Genomic DNA, 17,450 nt, shown 5'->3' with positions numbered 1-17,450 from the left:
ACTCTATAAAAATTTCAATGGTACAATTATAAAACATAGGAGTATTATTTTTCTTAATATCCACACTAAAAAATTATGAATAAAATTTTACAAGATGAATAGAATTTTTATTTTTTTTTACTCCTGATTATCTATAAATAACATAAAAAAAAAAAATCATATAAAAAACAAAAACACAGTGAATACACTGTACACCTAATAAGACTAATTTTTTAATTGAATATATATAGATTATAATATTCACAATCACCTATGTCAAACAAAATATCTTCTCTATAATAGCACATCATTTTGATATTATTATTATTATTAATAATTAAAAAGTAAACTTTAATAAAACTTGACGATTATTTTAAAATTAATTAATTAATTTAGTAGTTGCGTTGTAGTATGGTACAGTCAAAGAGAGAAGCTTCTGGAGACGCATGCCTCCAAATAAATGTATCCAACTTTCAATCTCAGCCGTCGATCGCTAACCCCACAAAACCAGTCCATATCCGAAAGCCCGCTCGCATCATACAATATATACATACATTAGGATGCAGAATTCTCTCACTGTTCCCCAATTGAGTCAAGCTAATCAATCCAATCTACCACTTGCGTAATTAATCCAACTTGCATGTATGTTTCTGTCCATAAATACGTTCGAATTCGGTTTCTGGAGTCTTCACAGCTGTGGAGAGTTGTGTTTGGATTGTTTTTTTGCGGCAGTCTGTTGATAGTTGCACTTTTTTGTTGTACGATTGGGGATTTGGTGTGAACATGTGATGCGTTTGGAAAGTTTTGGTGGTTGTGAGGAATTGTGTAATCTCTGGTTTTCTTAATTAATTTATTTATTTTTATAAAATTTGATAATTCGCCGACAAAATTTGAGCTCTGAGGAATGGCGACGGAGGAGGAGAAGAGCGGCGATTTTTATGCGGTTTTGGGATTGGAAAAAGAATGCACCGCGGCGGAGCTGAGGAATGCGTATAAGAAACTTGCAATGGTACGTACACCTTAGAAGCAACTTCCCCCTTTTTCGGATTTATTTGTGTTATTGATTTTATTATTGTCCTTTATAATATATACACATATAAATTTCTGTGAAGATGCAATTCTATGAATATCGGTTGTTGATAGGAATGATTCTGGCATAGAGGAGTTATCGTTTTTGCGTTGATGTTGAGAAATGAATGGTTATTTTGCTGTTGCACGATTCTGAAATTGATCTGTTGTGCGACTTAGGAGGTTTTCATCGGAAGTATTTCACATTTGTGCTTAATTTAGAATTTGTGTGATTTCGTCAATTTTCTCCGCCTGTGATATATAGAAATGGCATCCCGATCGTTGCTCTTCTTCTGGAAATTCAAAGGAAGCGGCGAAGACAAAATTTCAAGCCATACAGCAAGCCTATTCAGGTAATTCGACAAGCTAAATCTACGAAAACATGTGTATGTGTGATTTTGTGAAGATATGTCAATAAGAAACGACAGCACCTCAACAGATCCAATCAAGACGTTAATCTTATTGTTGAAATGGCTTCGGTTGTGGATAAGTCCCTCCTTCTTCTCTGGTTTGATGTAAGAAGAACTAACCTGGTTGAAAGCTAGTCTGTACCCATTAACAAAAAAACAAAGAATAAAGAAAAAGAGAGAGGCTAAGATATGATGTTTGATATGTATGAATGTATGTGTGCAGTATAAATTCTCATCTGAACTGTGTTTATTCTTTGATTGTGAATTGACATTGCAGCATCATTGCTGCAAGTGCATTTATTCTGGTATGATAAATTCAACTCACAAGATGCAATTGTTGTTAGTGCTTTCGGATTCCAACAAAAGGTTTCTGTACGACTTAGGGGTCTACGACTCTGACGACGAAAATGATGAGAATGTGAGTTCTGATGACTTCACAGATTGTCACAAAATTCAATACATGTCGAATGTTGTTTGTGATTTGAGTTATTACGAAAAGTTCACTTTTCGCACTGTCGACCTCCTATTTGTAACTTGCTTGTGTTAGATTATTTAGTTTCTGTAGGTTGTTCCTTCTTTTCATGACTGGTATTTGTTCTGTAGTGCCATTAAACTGAGAATGTGAACTAAACTAAAGCATCCAAATGGAATTTTAATCTCTTGACAGGCTGGGAAAAAGGAAAAAAACATATGTCGATTCACTAAAATTTCTTTATTACTCAAAATTGTTACATTTTACTCTATACATATATAGCATGTGAATTATGAAGTGATAATCTGATTATATGCATTTGTGATGCCATTGCAGGGTATGGGCGATTTCTTGAACGAAATGGTGACTATGATGAGCCAAAGTAAACAAAATGTGAGTCATCTTAACACACATTTCATTATTAGTTCTTACCTCCTTTACCTTTACTGCATCGTAAATGAAGCAAGTTCTATGGAATATCCCACTAATTTGCCGATTTTGTGTCTCTGTCTTATCTGCAAGTCAGTCTTCAAACCACTTTGGCAGCTTCTATTCTTTCTGTATCTTTCATTGCTTCAACATATTGATCACAGATCATAATCTTACGCTTCCCTCCACCGTGTACGGTTTTTGTTTCAAGATGAAAATCTTGGATGAGTTGTGCCTGTCATATTCAAATTGTAGTTCGTTCCGTTGCTGACAGGAAAACAAAAGCACGAGTTTTGAAGAACTTCAACAATTGTTCGAGGATGTATTCCACAACGACGTTGATGCATTCAATGCATCTCCTTGCGCTCCCACTTCCTCCAGACAAGATTCCTTCACCGAGACACATACGTACTCGAACAAGAGGAACTCGTACCACATCAGCAGCAGCATCGAAGCTACACTATCAGAAGGGTTCTGCACTGGGGTATATATTCACATACTCTCCCCTTACCTCTCAACTTTCCCCATTAACAAACGCCATCATCGTATAATTCACCTGATCTATTACATTACATCATCTGTTTGACAGGAAAACATCAAGTTGGGACGAGCACCTGAGGAAAGAATAAAAGGTAACCGTAGGGATGGCAGGAAACAGAAAGTATCGTCAGGACAAGATGTCTCGTCGGGCCAATACTCAGGTATATCAGCTTAATTGCACTCGAGATGTATTGAGCATTTGGCCTGATCCTGATGTTATCTATTTTCACCGGTATTCCCGTCTCAGTTTTACATTGGTTTTTGGTTCTTTTGGTAAATGGAACTCATCACTCTGGCCTTTTTTTAAGTTCTGTAGTAATTTATTGTCGATTAACATTTTCAGCTGTAGTAATTTGTTGTTTTGTTTAGAAAAATTCTAGTTAATTGTGATTGAGCCTGTTATATTGAAACAACCCCGCGATGGTATAAATTGAAATAATCATCATCTACTAGTAAAATGTAGTTACTTTATTTTATTTTATATTATTTCATCGAGCCCCGAAATTGAGGGGTTCTTCCTGTTGGAAAAATCTTTTGCAAAATGTGAAGGTGAACTCGTAGATCAACGAAGGTTCTTCAGCATTGGAGATGTGAATTGGAAATATCATCTCATCTCATGGTTGGCATTGGCATTGCCATTTCGAGGGAGGTTAGTATTTGTCAATGTTGTTGATTCAGATTTGTTTTCCCGATCAAGGTTTGAAATTGATTTATGGTTTATACCTTGTAGTAGGCAATGCTGTGTACTAACTTGTAACTATATATATTGATTGACAATATTAAATAATATTTGCATCACAATCATAATAGATAAGAGATATACATAATTTAAATACATGAGGGGGATGGCATGATGATTTTAAAATAGATCAGCAATACAAACTTTTAATGAACATTAATTTAGGCATTATCAGTCTTTATATTGTGTGATGTCATCTCCTATATTATGTGCGGTCGGTATTGTGCTGAAAATTCAGCACACCATATATAATGGATGAGTGTGTTCGGTTTGTTTGTTTGTTTTTTTGGGGGTCTATGAGTTCTCTATGCTGCATGTGTTTATGTGTGTTTACTTACACCAATGAAACGAGTATAAAGATTGTAAAGCTAACCTCCCGCCTTTCCTTTGTGAAGATAGAGATAGAGGTAGAGAAATTACTGCCACATTAAGAATCCATACACGGCAGCTACAAAATAAAGAATTACCTTTGGTAGTAGTATGTATATACTAATCAATCGTTGTATTTGCATTTGTGTTTGTTGTTGGGGGAGGGACAAAGCTGGAGAGCTAGAGCACATGCCAGATTACTAAGAGAGGGAGAGAATTCGTCAATTGATTGAGTAATTTAGTAGCAAGTAGTAACTAGGCATGTGCCCTGCTTCTCCAGCTTTACTCGACACCCACCAGCTTCGTCTTCAACTTCAACTTCAACTTCTTGTATACTTTGAGGTGAACAGGAGATAGGGATAGATTAAGATAGTAAGAGAAGCTGTGGCTGTATGGATGTATAGATGTATAAATGTGTGTGTGTGTCTTCCTAAAACCTCCTTATATTTTGGTATACCATAAGGATGGTTGATTGTTGGAAGTTTGGCTGCCAATACTACATTACATTACATGGCTTGATATGACATAAAATCAAATCAGAGTAAAGAGTTGATCAAAAGTAGAATCTAACTGACCTATTATTTCATACCAAAGATTGAAGCACTTTTTTGTCCAAGTTAGTAAAAAATACCATACCATACCATACCATACCGGACCATGAAAATGGTTGGAATATGGTTATGGTATGACTACTGCTACTATTGATGGATAGGCCAACAATAAGAGGGACTGAGACCAATACAGATGACTACAAAATAAATAAGGACAAGGCTTTGTCCATAATAGCACTGCATAGCCTTAACCTTAGTTCAGCTGAATAATGTTTACTTGGTATATATGTATGTCTGTCTGTATATATCAAAATGCAGAAAAGCCTCCCTATGCGCAAGATTTCCCTGAGAATTCGGCCAATCCGTGAACATGTTAAAGATGAAAAGAGCATTGAATTTGTTTAGTATAGAGCAATGTAACATGTTCGGTTGCAGTTGTTAATTAATATAAGTTTTTGGAGAAAATTCTGGTTCCGGACCTCACAGTTAGCAGCAGTTAGTTAGTTAGACAGGCAATCATGAAATTGGAACCTCCTCCTCTAGATCCATCTCGTTTATGGAATACTCTCTCTCGAACAATAGGAGCTCCTGTATCGTAAGCCTACCGTGTCAGATCACAATATTATAAATAGATATATGCATCGACAGCAATGATCTTAGAAGTAGTAATTACAGTGGATTCATTTTATACATATATATAACAATGAGGGATCTCTTTTCAATCTGGATTAGATTTGGAAGTTTGGGTTTTAAATTTATATAATATTTGATGTGATATTTTGAAAAAAAAATATATATACTCCCTCCGTCCCAAAACAATATATGAGAATTAAAAAATAAATAGTATATATTGATAATGGATGTAAATGTATTTTTAAAAGACCAAAATGTCCGTTATGTAATTATTGTTAAAAAATGAGGCATATATTATTTCAAAAGGTGGGGAATTAAGTTACTAAAAATAGAAACAAGACTATTATTTTGAGAGAAGACGAAAATGGTAAGATGAGACGGAGGAAGTATTTTTTTCGAATAACATGAAATCCAAATAGTAAAAAACTATATAGAAACTAAAACAAAACAAAAAATTCGAGGAGAAAAGAGAGAAATTAAGCTGACCTGCAGTTGATTCTGGCTGAATAAATGAAGAAAGTCGGTTTCAGGAGACGTGACAAGTTCGATCAGCTCATGATGCCTCTCGGGCGGATAGCCCGACTCCATCAACGAAACAGAGACCTATAGAAAGACAAATTCAGTTAGTAAATACAGTCAGAAGCAGATACAAGTGAAAGAGGCAATCGCTTCAATAAATAGGTTGTTAAGTGTTTACAAAGAATCAAATCATATATATATATATATATATATACCTGCATGCTGCGAAGAACGAGTTCTGGGATGCAACACTTGCGACAAAGGCCTCGGACTATGTACGTTGCAGGGCCTTCCAGAGAGCCATCACTGTTCGAATACCAAGCATCCAACCGGGAGATCTCCACCGTCACTCCAGCTTGAAATCGAGCCAGTTCTCCTGGCAGACACAATTTCATTTTCATGAGGCTCGAATTACACTTCTACAGAACTTAAATGGAAAATCGATAGCTCAGGCAGATATGTATGATTACCTTTGAAGCCGGCAGCCATAACATGAGCCAGAATTCCACCATCATTCAGGTCGTGTGATCCGAGCCCATCGCCCTCCATGCCCAAGCAACGAAGAGCAACTTCAATGCAAGAATTGTCCCGAGGCGAAATAGAGACGTTCACCTGCACATTAAGAATAGCGTATCCTTGCAGTATAACAGACAAATAATGACAGTAACTTTGCCCAGAAGATCAGTTAGAAGTTTGCGGTATTTTACCATTAATTCCCTATGCAGAACATCTTGCTCGGTTACAGACGAGTAAAGGGCGCTTGCCAATGTTGTGCACAGTGTAGCATCGGGAAGCAAACACTCGCCTGAAGGTAGAGACATAACCGCTGTGGCATGCAATTCCAGGTACACAGGTTCCATCGATTCATGCACATGATCTTGGGTCGGAACCAACCATGGGTTATCTTTCCCTGAAACATGAGCAATCGATCAAGAAGCAATTGATTACTAGTTGTGAAGTACCCTTTCGTCGAACTATATATATATATCTATGTATATGTAGTCCTAAATATATGCACCAATATATTCTGCACAATATCTTTCAGTGGGAACAGGAAAACTCACTTTCGAGCAGTAACAATGAAGATCTTAGAGCTTCTTTAGCTGCCGAAACTTCCCTTTCTTTTTCCTCTCTCGAAAGTTCATGAGGTGAAACTTCAGAATTTGCTAGTTGGATTTTTAGCCAGTTCCGATATTTTGCATCACAAGAGTAGTACTCACTCTGATTTAATCACGAGGATAACGACTGAAGTTAGTAATAAAAATTGTTGTCTTTTTAGTAACAGTGATACAGAATGACTGTAACATACCCAATCCTGGAATTCTCGAAGATCCTCAGCATTGTTGTCCTCATCTGTGGTAAGAATTTCTGTCGGTTGTTTCAATGGTTCAGCTAGTAAACTTAGCACTGTGTGCGCCCCAATGGGCACTGCTGGCACCCTCCACATTGAGATAAGAGCAAATTCTCTAAGGAGCAGATTGCTGCATCAAGAAAAGGAGACAATTGCTCGGTTAAAAAGGGTACTGTATACAAATTAATGTTTAAACATAATGTATAACTTTTTTGATTAAAACTCAGCATAATGAAATCCATACCGTCAAATTTAAAGTGTATTTTAGTACTACTAGAATGTGGATTAGAAGTGATAGAAGAAACTAATTACCTGTGCATCAGCGCACGTAGAAGAAGTTTTCCAGCGACAACTTCGGCATCGTTAATTGTGGAAGGTGGTGTAAAGCAGAGCCACTGAATAACCATGGCTTTTTGTTGACTCTGTAAACGATGTTGCTCGGCAACATCAGATGCACTGTCATGTTTTCCAACAATGTTTTGACGAGATCTTGACAGAACTCTGTTCAGTAAAATTTCAAACAATTCGTAAACTATAATACTTCACAAACACAAATGCACATAAGAAAAAGGGATCACGCTTAAGTCAAATACCTTTCAATGATCTCTTCAAAACTGCCTTTTTTCGTATCATCTTCGGGAGAGAATGGTAAATACTCGATAGCAGAAAGAAAAATCTTGTATCGAACATGTACACTGTAGATAATTCAAGGCATAATATTGTAAGAGTTAGCTATTGGAGCCATTTAATGAAGGAAAAAATACGGATAATTTATATAGGAAGTTAATTCTAGAAAAAATGCATGATGTTCTAAATATACATGATTGAAAAAAAAAAAAAAAAAAAGGAGCATCCATCTAAGAACCAACATGCAGTGCAAGAAACGATATCATTCTATGTGTAATCGCGCGATCATTGAAACATCATACTTCACAAGAGCAAGAGAGATCTTATCAAGAACCTATATTATCACATCCGGTATTATAAACTATATCAAAGCAATTATACAAGTTGGGAGAATGGAAAGCGCAAGAAAATGGAATTTCTTTAGAACCTGCTGTTGAGCCTCAACTCCATCATATGGACAAAAAGATCAATGCAGCGATGACGAGCAAGTTGAGAAGCATAAATCCCAACCAGTTCCTCATGCTGCTTGGTGAAAAGGAAAATTGCATACCTGAAAGAGCATCTCATAAGAAAACGTTGCTCACAAATGAAGCGATAAATCTCAAATCGGAAGCTCTGAACTAGGCACAGATTTCTGCTTACATGTGTATAATGAAGTCTCCAACTGTCATTATTTTCTCTTTGAAAGTATCTTTCATTTGATCTACAAGTAAGTATCTGAGCACCAGCACTAAGTGTGCACCAAACCGCATCATCTGTGGGTCACCATGAGGCCTGGCAATATGATGCGTGGACAACAAAACCATATAGATTCACATTCTAAGAAAATAAATCATATTAATTATATTCTTGACTATAATGAAGAAAAATATTATTTCAAGACACTTGGGTTTAAGAGCAGTAAAAACCATTATGTTATTACCTGAAAATATTTTCATCATCCTCTGAAGGCGATATCCATGAATATATAAGGTCAAGCAAGTGAGGTATGTCTCCCAACATAAGATTCATCTGTTTAAAAGATTTTGTTAAAAACATCAAGCAATCAAACTGTGAATCAGCACAAACAAAATTTGCCATATTAGAATGTTTCCCTAAGATTGATTGTTTTTTTCTGTCAAAAGACCACAATAAACATGAGTAAAGTAAAACAACAAGCTACGAGCTAAAACTTAGTCACCACATAAGCATTGAAAAGGTGAAGAAAATAAATTATTCTCAGTAGATGAAAGTGGTGAGACAAGATGACAAAGTAAAGCAAACATATATATAATCTTTGTCCAGAAACCAACAGCAGCAGAAAATCCGAGACCACTGATTCACTACTTCTGAAGTGTAGCACATTTATTTACAAGGTAATGAGGATCTTGCAGTAGTCAACTTCCAATCAAGTCAATTTGTTTATACAGTAGAATGTAAGGCTAGAATATAAATCTCCAGAAATAGTGTTTTTTCATCATGCATGTGGCTTTTCACAATGAAGCATAAGACACACAGCATGTGGTAGAAGTCGCTGAGGAACAACAATACAAAAGAGCATCTTTTTATCAGTGACCAATATATTCTCTTCTAAAATCAATAAGGTATATAAAGAAGTTAAAAGTGTAGGCAAAATACAAGTAGCAATAACATAAATTCAAACTGTGCGGTAATTTCCTAAGCATAACTTAGAAAAACCTTATTGACACAAATTATCATGCAATAGTTGACAATCTGTAATGAAATTTACCATACTAAGTAAAGATGAAAGCTTATCACAGAAAGATTGTTACCTCAATTTGTCTCTGCTGCTCCTTGCATGCTCGAGCAACATTTTCATGCACAGTATCACTGAATAATGAACAAAGAAAAACAGAGATCAGTTTTCACTGCTAACAGAAAATAATAATCCAATCAATATGCAATACACATACATTGAATGGAGTTTCTGAAGAAGAGAAGACAGATTGCTAGGCTGCTGATTCAATACTTGCAGCGGCCAACTATCAGGCCCACTATTTGCCTGAGAAGAAAGATCCCCTTGCCCTGGACTTCTTTCCATTGCTTCTTCAAAATTCTTGAACTGGTCCATTCCGCCTGGTCTTAATCGAGCTATTTCAATATCAACTTGGACATCAAGCCATGACTTGGCCATTGCCCAGCACGCAGACTGAAATTGTGAAAGAAATAGCATGAATGAAGACAACAGTAAGTCATTAGAGATTTCAATAACATGTAAATGAAGAATTAGCAGTAGAAGCCGTCAGCAAGTAATGCCTGTTCAAACCAAGAGATGACACATACAGACAAGACACAACAAGGAAAGCTCGAGGATACCAGATACAAGAAGGTGGTGGAATTAGCCTTCTCCGTTGAAGAATATATTGTATGATAGAAATTCAAGATTCAACATCGTATGTAATCCTCAAGGAGAACTAAAAGATATAGCTCCAGCATGAATAATTTTCCCGAACAAGAGCTAGTGAGAAGCAGACAGATACTTCCTATAACATGTTCAAAACAACCTTTTGGCATGTAAAAACCTGAAGTGAACAAAGACTTGTCGTAGATTTATAAAAATACATAGGAGGTTGCTCTATATATTCAAAAGTTTTGAGAAGGTGCAAAGTAAACCTTGTAGATTAGACTACATCTCAATATCACTTACAGGTCTGGTGGCATTACAATCTTGAAAAAGCAAGAAAGGAAACAAATAAAGGTTCCTGGTAACTTCATACAAACATTACAAAAAAAGGGAGGATGCCAGTAAAATGTATTAAAAAGACATAAGAATGTACCTCCCAGTCGGTACAAACAGGCAGGATGCGCTTAACATTGCTGCTTTGCGCTGCATATACTGCTTTTTCATATTTTCCACCATCTTGATCAGCAATTTTCTTCATTAAACAAAGAAATCAGGTGAAAACAATCAGTTTGGTGCATGACTTTGAGATATCAGGAAATTATGCAATGGTCAGATATAACATTCATGACAACTAAAAGTTGGAACTCTACACATTTAAATGCCTCAGCCTGAAAGTAATAAAGGTTTCTGAAGACTGGAATCAAACAGTTACGATGCATGATTGTGAGGAAAAGAAAATAGATGTATGTTAGACTGAGTAGAAGCTACAGCACAGAAGAAAAACCTCAGCTTAAATTTGCATCTGCATCTCTGATGCACAAACTTAAAAGCAACCAATCCTGTTTACTTACTTCAGATGCACAATATGAGGCCCATCTCCATAGTCTCCACTGATGACCGATTCCACTTTCTAGTTCAATGGCTTGAAGCATCCTGTTTTTGCCATTTTTCTCTAGGGCTTCAAGGGATGGGAATAAATCGAATCCCTCAAAGGGACATAAACTTGCAGCCCTCCACGGCTGCCAAACCAAAGTTACCATCCAATAAGAATATTGGATATCTCACTTTCAAAGGTATCATTGGAACAAAAGAAGAAAAGCCAAACAATTCAAGCTTCTCAACATATCTTCTTACCTGACCTGCAGATCGGCAGAGGTTACAGGCCTCTTCTAGTCTTCCAGCTCTCAGGAGAGTCCAGACATCTTCTAAAAGTGATTCATCTTGTTTCTAGCATAAAATGAATTGTTTTTTTTATATTAACTCAGTAATACATGAAAACCCATTAAGCAATAATAACCACTTCAATGCCTACATAATTTGCTAGAATCTACATCACACCAGGTCCAAAAATCAGACACCAAAAAGTGTAGCAAAACTTACACTTCCTCTATCCTAAATTTATGGGTCACACTGGAAGGCAAACAATTTAGATGTGCTGAGTTAATGGAAGGGCCATATAATCAACATTAATGTTGATCAAACTACAGATTTAAGCAATTTAAGGGTGAATTTGCAAAACAACTTCATGTAGAAATTATCACTTGAAACGTATGAGGAAACAGGAGCAATGCTACATCAGTGATTATAAAGAAGAGCTCCCATACGTCAAGCATAGCTAAGTTATTGAAACCACTTCTTTATGTGTGTTTTGGCAAGGAACTCTTATGATTATTCTCTTTTGCTCTTATAACCAAATCATCTATCTTCAATTAAATCCCCTAAATCAATTGAGACAAAGACAATAACCCCACATTTCATGAAAAGAGTAAGCACACAGAAACAATCAATAATAATAGATGCAGTGAACATTATATAAGACTAAGCAACTAAAAGAAAACTACTAGTTATAAGGATATGACTTTATCATGTGAATACTTTATCATCGGGCAGCTGCTGGCAATGCTCACGAGTTGGAGCATCAAAATCCAAGTGATGAACTGTTTTTTGATTTGAAGCACCTCTTTTAAGATATCGTTGAGTGTGCTGCCAAATTCCAGAGCTTGGAAGGTATGTTCCCACATGAGAACCTCTAACCTGAAAAATAAATAAATAAATAATTTTAATAAAAATATCAGCATCGGGAAGTAACATAACAGCATCGGCACGACAATGGCCAACCGCATTCCCATCTTTTATATGTACTTAAAGGACAGATCTTCCCCAAATGGTGTATTAAAAGCACTAGCTAACCATTTCTTAAGCATGCACTGGCTATAAAAGATAATCCATTCAAGACAATGAACCTACCGTTCCATTTAGTAAGATTATACATTAGAAGTATTTGAACAAGGAGAAAAATATTAGGTATAATGGTTTGTATTTCCTGACTATTTATTAAAGCCGAGTGAATGTTGATGCGTCTATACCTTACTATCCAAATCAAGGGCTTTGGATGCTAATCCTTCAAGCCACTGAACAATCCGGAGGCATAATTGTGCTGTATGATTTACTGCAACAAATTGGCAGGCCTCCAAGTGGGAAGTTGTAGGGAACTGTTACACAAGTAATAGATTCGTCATAGATGCTTGAGGGCAATATCAACACCAAAGATTACATTTGAGCAAGGCTATAAGGATCAGGTAAACAAAGAGAAACCAAAGTTAAGTCAATCCAACTAGGGCAGGCAAAAGGGTCTAATAGATGACAAATACAGATATATGATTTGTATAGCCAAAACTTACCATGAATAGATCACTAGGGACTTCTTCATTTCCTGCAAAAGCATTAGGACTTTAGACTCAAGAGAAAAAACAAGGTACAAAGTAAATAGAATCTCCAACACCTCAGAAGAAATAGCAGACTCAACATGAAGGATGCCTGTTTAAATTACTGTGAGATTACAAATGGAGCTATTGCGACAACAAATGGGTTCAAAGTTTTTTTTTTTTTTTAGATCAAGGAAGGAGTTTCTTATCGAATATTGTGCTTTGTATGTAACCATTTTAGCAGCCAATTTCAACTAAAAAAACACACAACAAATAGACTACCTAACAAAAATATATTTGAGAAGTAATCTTCTTAATGTCTTACATGTATACACACACAACTCCCAAGTGCTTACATCACTAGCCCATACAAGCTCCACATTAACTTTATAAACTATTAATACTCAAATCCAAAAATAAGAAAAAGTAAGAAAAGCATTGTATAGACTGAAGGTAGATTACCTTTTCCATACAAGTACCACAGAAGAGACCAAGAAGCAGCTTCATCAAGCAAATGTCTAGCCTTCTGCCGCATCAATTTGTCCTCAATAACTCTATATCTCTCATTAGCACCATATCTGAAACCAGAACACCAAAAAGTAAATGACCCATTAGGCAGTAAATAATGGCAAACATAGTATATAGACAAAAAGAACTCAAATAGGCACTTGTAGAAATATTTTGCACAAATACATTGTCTGAAATCGAGTATGGGTAGTACACGAGCTATAATAAATTCCAAAATGAAGCAAAAAACAGACAACTTAGGTGCACCAGCAAAGCTCATAAATTGGCAATCACATAATAAAAATCTTAAAGAATAAAATTGCTACACTCAACTGTCTTGACATACCAAATTAAAACAGCATGCGAGGATATTAAGAAATTTGAGAACACATATTAATTTTCTTCTTTTCAGAACAGAATCTGCTCTGCATTTCGACATGCAATTATAAAGATTTTCTAGGAGTTGCTTGCACGGTGGATAAGCTAGAATGTTCTATACGCATATTAGAATAGAAGAGATCAAAAGAGTAGATCAGCTTGAAGCTGAAACTTAAGCCAACATAAAAGCTCAACCACAGTTTAAATTTTGCAAAGGATGGCATATCATTAATTAAATTAGCAACCACAAATCATAAAATCCAAAAAATGCTATTCGCAAGAACAGAAAAGAATAATAATCACCCTGGAGGCACTAATTATTACCTGATTGATTCCGAAACCTCACGGCAAGAACTTTCAAATCTTAGTATCAGATCAGGGATAGGTATCAAGTCTGCAGCAAATTAGCAGAAAGAGAAGTCAAATCCTACATCGTGATTGTGGATGCATCTAGAAATCTGGAAGTAGGTTATTCCAGACACATAGACAACATGCTAGCAAAATGTAAGCATATTAATCCTCAATAAACTGGTTCTCTTTGCTCAACATCTTCTTCCTCCGTAGCAGCAGTTTCAATAACTAAAATCATCTAAATTCCATGGAATTGTTTTGGATCTCTAACAGAGAAGCTTAATTAAATAAATTGGTAACGATAAAAACACAGTAGATGAGTTTCACGTAAGCTTAAATAAAAAAACTGAATGCTCAATCGGAAGCTCTTCATTCAGATATTTCAATTTTTATGTTTGGGGGAAAAGTAGCAACATCTCTTCCTATCTTTCCAAGCATAAAAAGAACCGTGGAAAGGTAACTAGTTGCACACTGTTGAACTCAAATAATACTTGATGATATACAACCCTCATATTAACCCAATAGTGGTCTTGCTTACCTAGGAAAGAGTTTATAAGAATGATGGCATCTTAATAGATATACAGAGAAGAACAATAGCAATTTGAACACAAACTATCCAATGGTAGCATGTTTTTATTATTAACGTGTCCAACAACAAGTAAAACTATTATCGGAACATCTTTATCATCCAATGCTAATGTGTTTTAGTCCTAAGAACATCCGACGCAAGTAAATTATTAACCAAGCAAACATCTTAGTGAATCACCTTGGATACCAGAATCCAGAAGAGAAGCAAATAATGAGAAAGTAGTATCTGCAGTTTCAATCTGCTCAAGCTCTTCCTGTTTGCAAACCTTTAGTGATTCACTTCCCCCCCTACGTACCGACTCAATGTCACCTTCAAACTTGATTGCACCACGAGCATCCAAGGTTGCTCTCCTTGTAGAAACAGACTCAAAAGGCATCCCCTGAACATCCATGTCAAGGCTTTCAGCTTCATGTTTTATATTTTCAAGAAAAAGTGCCGCATTACTGAATCTGGAAGCAGAATTGTCATGATGAGGGGATAGGCTTGACCCTGGATGTCGTTTCCTGGGCACAACAAAGACGCTTTAGTGTCCCACATATCAAATTTCCATAAAATCAAGAGGCTAAATGTCTGATAATCTGATAATCTGTAAGGGTTTTCCCTTCCATTTTTGCGGCAAAAAATCTGCAAAACTTGCCGGCCAACAAAATATACTGGAAAATTTTTGCAAACAAATTCCAGATGAAGAATCCCAGTACAAAGGACAATTCCACCATATGTTTCCTTTTAATCTATACCTACCATTTAAAAGTACACTAGCTCACCACAAGCACACAAATCCCGAATATATCAGAAGCTCAAATGTAACGATATTCTAGCGCAGCCATAACTCCGTGGGCATTGAAATTATTCATTTCCTTATACATCGATCTCATTACATTACTTCATAGAAACTTTAACATGGATTCCGGTGCTCACCACCTACAACCCTAATTTTACTTCGATTTTGAGTCGAAAAAAACTGCGCGGTATTAAACAATTACCCGTATCGACGGAAACGCTCCCGACTGCTGAGATCCTCGGGGTCGAAGTAGCTGTAGCTTGGAGAAGCCTCCATTTCCACTTCCATGAGTGCAGAAATTCCCCGAAAGCGTGCAATTGGTAGCGCTGGGATTGATTAAACCCTTAATAGGGCTTTTTCCGCGCGGGAAGGGTTTTTTCAGGATTGAGTCCTTTCATTTATATGTAGTCGTATGTAAGTATTGTGTACTTATGGTAATTTTAATATCGTGTCAATGTTTAGGGTTTACACAAATAATTTCACTTAATATTACGTTAAATATACTTTTTCTTACAAATATTAAATTATTGGTTTAAAATACAAATCAAGACACCACTATATTGAATATGAATTGGAAAAGTGATCAATGACATGTATCATAAAAAATAAGATTACCCATAATTTGAAATAATATATTGATTTCAATCAATGACATGTATTATCAAAAATAAGATTACCTATAATTTGAAATAATATATTGATTTCAATACATTCTACATTTTGTTAATTTTTTTCAATCTAATTTGTTAACTTTTTTTCTATTTAATTTAATATACAATTATTGTAAATTATTATTCAAATCAAAATTCAACAAATAAACAATATTATTAAAAAACAAAGCATAATAGATATTTATGTGTTAGTTTTGGTCTTTACTTATCCATCTCAACACTCAAATCATCTCTTACATCACAAACATTTATATTTATTTGATAAGATAAAAGTGTAATATATATATATATATATATATTTTTATGACAGCTAGCAGAAAAGTGCACATAATGGAGTATTTCATATTTTGAAATATTGCAGCGTATGCAGAAGCTCAAAGAGACAAATATAGTATGATATAAGATGAGTATTACTCACTCCGTCCCAATACAATAGTCTTGTTTACTATTTTTGTCCGTCCAAAAATAATAGTTTCATTTTCATAAATAATCATATCACCGTAAAATTATTCCTATTTTTTTATTATTATTACACAATTGCTACTATTTTTTACACTAAAAAAATTATTTATTTTTATTTTTTACTGACTACCAATATAATATCAATATTTCTTAAATGTTCGTATCCAATACAATAAGATCGTACTTTTGAGACGAAGGAAGTATTAAATCAAATAAACTTCTTATTTCAAATTAAACAAACAATGATTGGTTTTGATTTATAATTGAATAGGCAATTTAAAGTATCATTTAAATAGTATTATGATATGGAGTAATATTTTTTTTCTCAAAAAAATATTATATATATTTTATTAAAATCATATGTATAATATCATATATATATTATGAAATTATATTTGCTAAATATGCTAAGGGTGTGTTTGTTTGAGGGATTGGATTTGAGTTGAAATTTGAATAGTAAAAATTTTGAATTTGAATAGTTGTATGATGTGACATAAATAGGTGTTGATGTGATGTTTTGAATGTAAAATTGATTTTTAGTATAATATAAAAAATAAAAAATAAGTGTTTGATTTGATGTTTTTAGAAAAAAAAAAAAAAAAGGATAAATAATGGAAATCCAAACAAATCTCTCAAACAAACACACCCTAAGTATATTTATAATTGATAAAATTTATTTTAAAATATAAACATGCTAAATATGCTAATTATTTTTTTTAATTTTAATTAAATTAATTAATTATTTTAATTTTAATTTATAATTATTTATATTATAAATAATTATTTTTAAAAATATATTTTTAATTATAGACAGGATACTAGGAACGGAGAAATGAAATCAGAAAAGGAAAAAGTAAACGTGTCATTTGAAATGAAACTAGAGAACAAAAATTAAAATAATTTTAAAACATACATTGCAACGCGGCAGCAATTTATTGGTGAATACCACCTCTTGTTTCAAATAAAAAAAATACA

General features: G+C 34.7%; 2 protein-coding genes across 2 annotated transcripts; one reads left to right on the top strand and one right to left on the bottom strand.

The window, feature by feature from the left end:
• Nucleotides 1–540: 540 nt before the first annotated feature.
• Nucleotides 541–3,685, top strand: LOC127266510 (uncharacterized). The gene is made up of 6 exons (XM_051296766.1): nt 541–988; nt 1,313–1,400; nt 1,802–1,875; nt 2,266–2,322; nt 2,633–2,842; nt 2,948–3,685. The coding sequence occupies exons 1-6, from the start codon at nt 884–886 to the stop codon at nt 3,071–3,073; spliced, it is 660 nt and encodes a 219-aa protein (XP_051152723.1). The 5' UTR covers nt 541–883; the 3' UTR covers nt 3,074–3,685.
• Nucleotides 3,686–4,476: 791 nt separating this feature from the next.
• Nucleotides 4,477–15,748, bottom strand: LOC127266504 (nuclear pore complex protein NUP107). The gene is made up of 24 exons (XM_051296760.1): nt 15,545–15,748; nt 14,739–15,064; nt 13,946–14,015; nt 13,199–13,314; nt 12,713–12,744; nt 12,398–12,523; nt 11,907–12,065; nt 11,166–11,258; nt 10,883–11,050; nt 10,465–10,563; nt 9,601–9,836; nt 9,460–9,517; nt 8,610–8,698; nt 8,330–8,461; nt 8,115–8,237; nt 7,654–7,755; nt 7,373–7,561; nt 7,019–7,190; nt 6,774–6,930; nt 6,417–6,619; nt 6,180–6,321; nt 5,925–6,085; nt 5,677–5,793; nt 4,477–5,145 (listed from the first exon to the last, which is right to left on the bottom strand). Exons 1-24 carry the CDS (start codon nt 15,628–15,630, stop codon nt 5,074–5,076), a joined length of 3,228 nt encoding a protein of 1,075 aa, XP_051152717.1. The 5' UTR covers nt 15,631–15,748; the 3' UTR covers nt 4,477–5,073.
• Between the last annotated feature and the right edge of the window lie 1,702 nt (nt 15,749–17,450).

The sequence above is a fragment of the Andrographis paniculata genome, unplaced genomic scaffold (assembly GCF_009805555.1).
Source record: "Andrographis paniculata isolate CXL003 unplaced genomic scaffold, ASM980555v1 Contig18END, whole genome shotgun sequence".
Taxonomy (NCBI): domain Eukaryota; kingdom Viridiplantae; phylum Streptophyta; class Magnoliopsida; order Lamiales; family Acanthaceae; genus Andrographis; species Andrographis paniculata.
This window is presented reverse-complemented; position numbering and strand designations above follow the sequence as displayed.

Coding starts and splice junctions, on each gene's coding strand:
- LOC127266504 (XM_051296760.1), bottom strand. CDS start 15,630: ATGGAAGTGGAAATGGAGGCTTCTCCAAGCTACAGCTACTTCGACCCC. Junction 9,518..9,600: donor CTTCAGAAACTCCATTCAAT/GTATGTGTATTG, acceptor TTCATTATTCAG/TGATACTGTGCATGAAAATG. Junction 6,931..7,018: donor TTCGAGAATTCCAGGATTGG/GTATGTTACAGT, acceptor TGATTAAATCAG/AGTGAGTACTACTCTTGTGA.
- LOC127266510 (XM_051296766.1), top strand. CDS start 884: ATGGCGACGGAGGAGGAGAAGAGCGGCGATTTTTATGCGGTTTTGGGA. Junction 989..1,312: donor CGTATAAGAAACTTGCAATG/GTACGTACACCT, acceptor TGTGATATATAG/AAATGGCATCCCGATCGTTG. Junction 2,323..2,632: donor TGAGCCAAAGTAAACAAAAT/GTGAGTCATCTT, acceptor CGTTGCTGACAG/GAAAACAAAAGCACGAGTTT.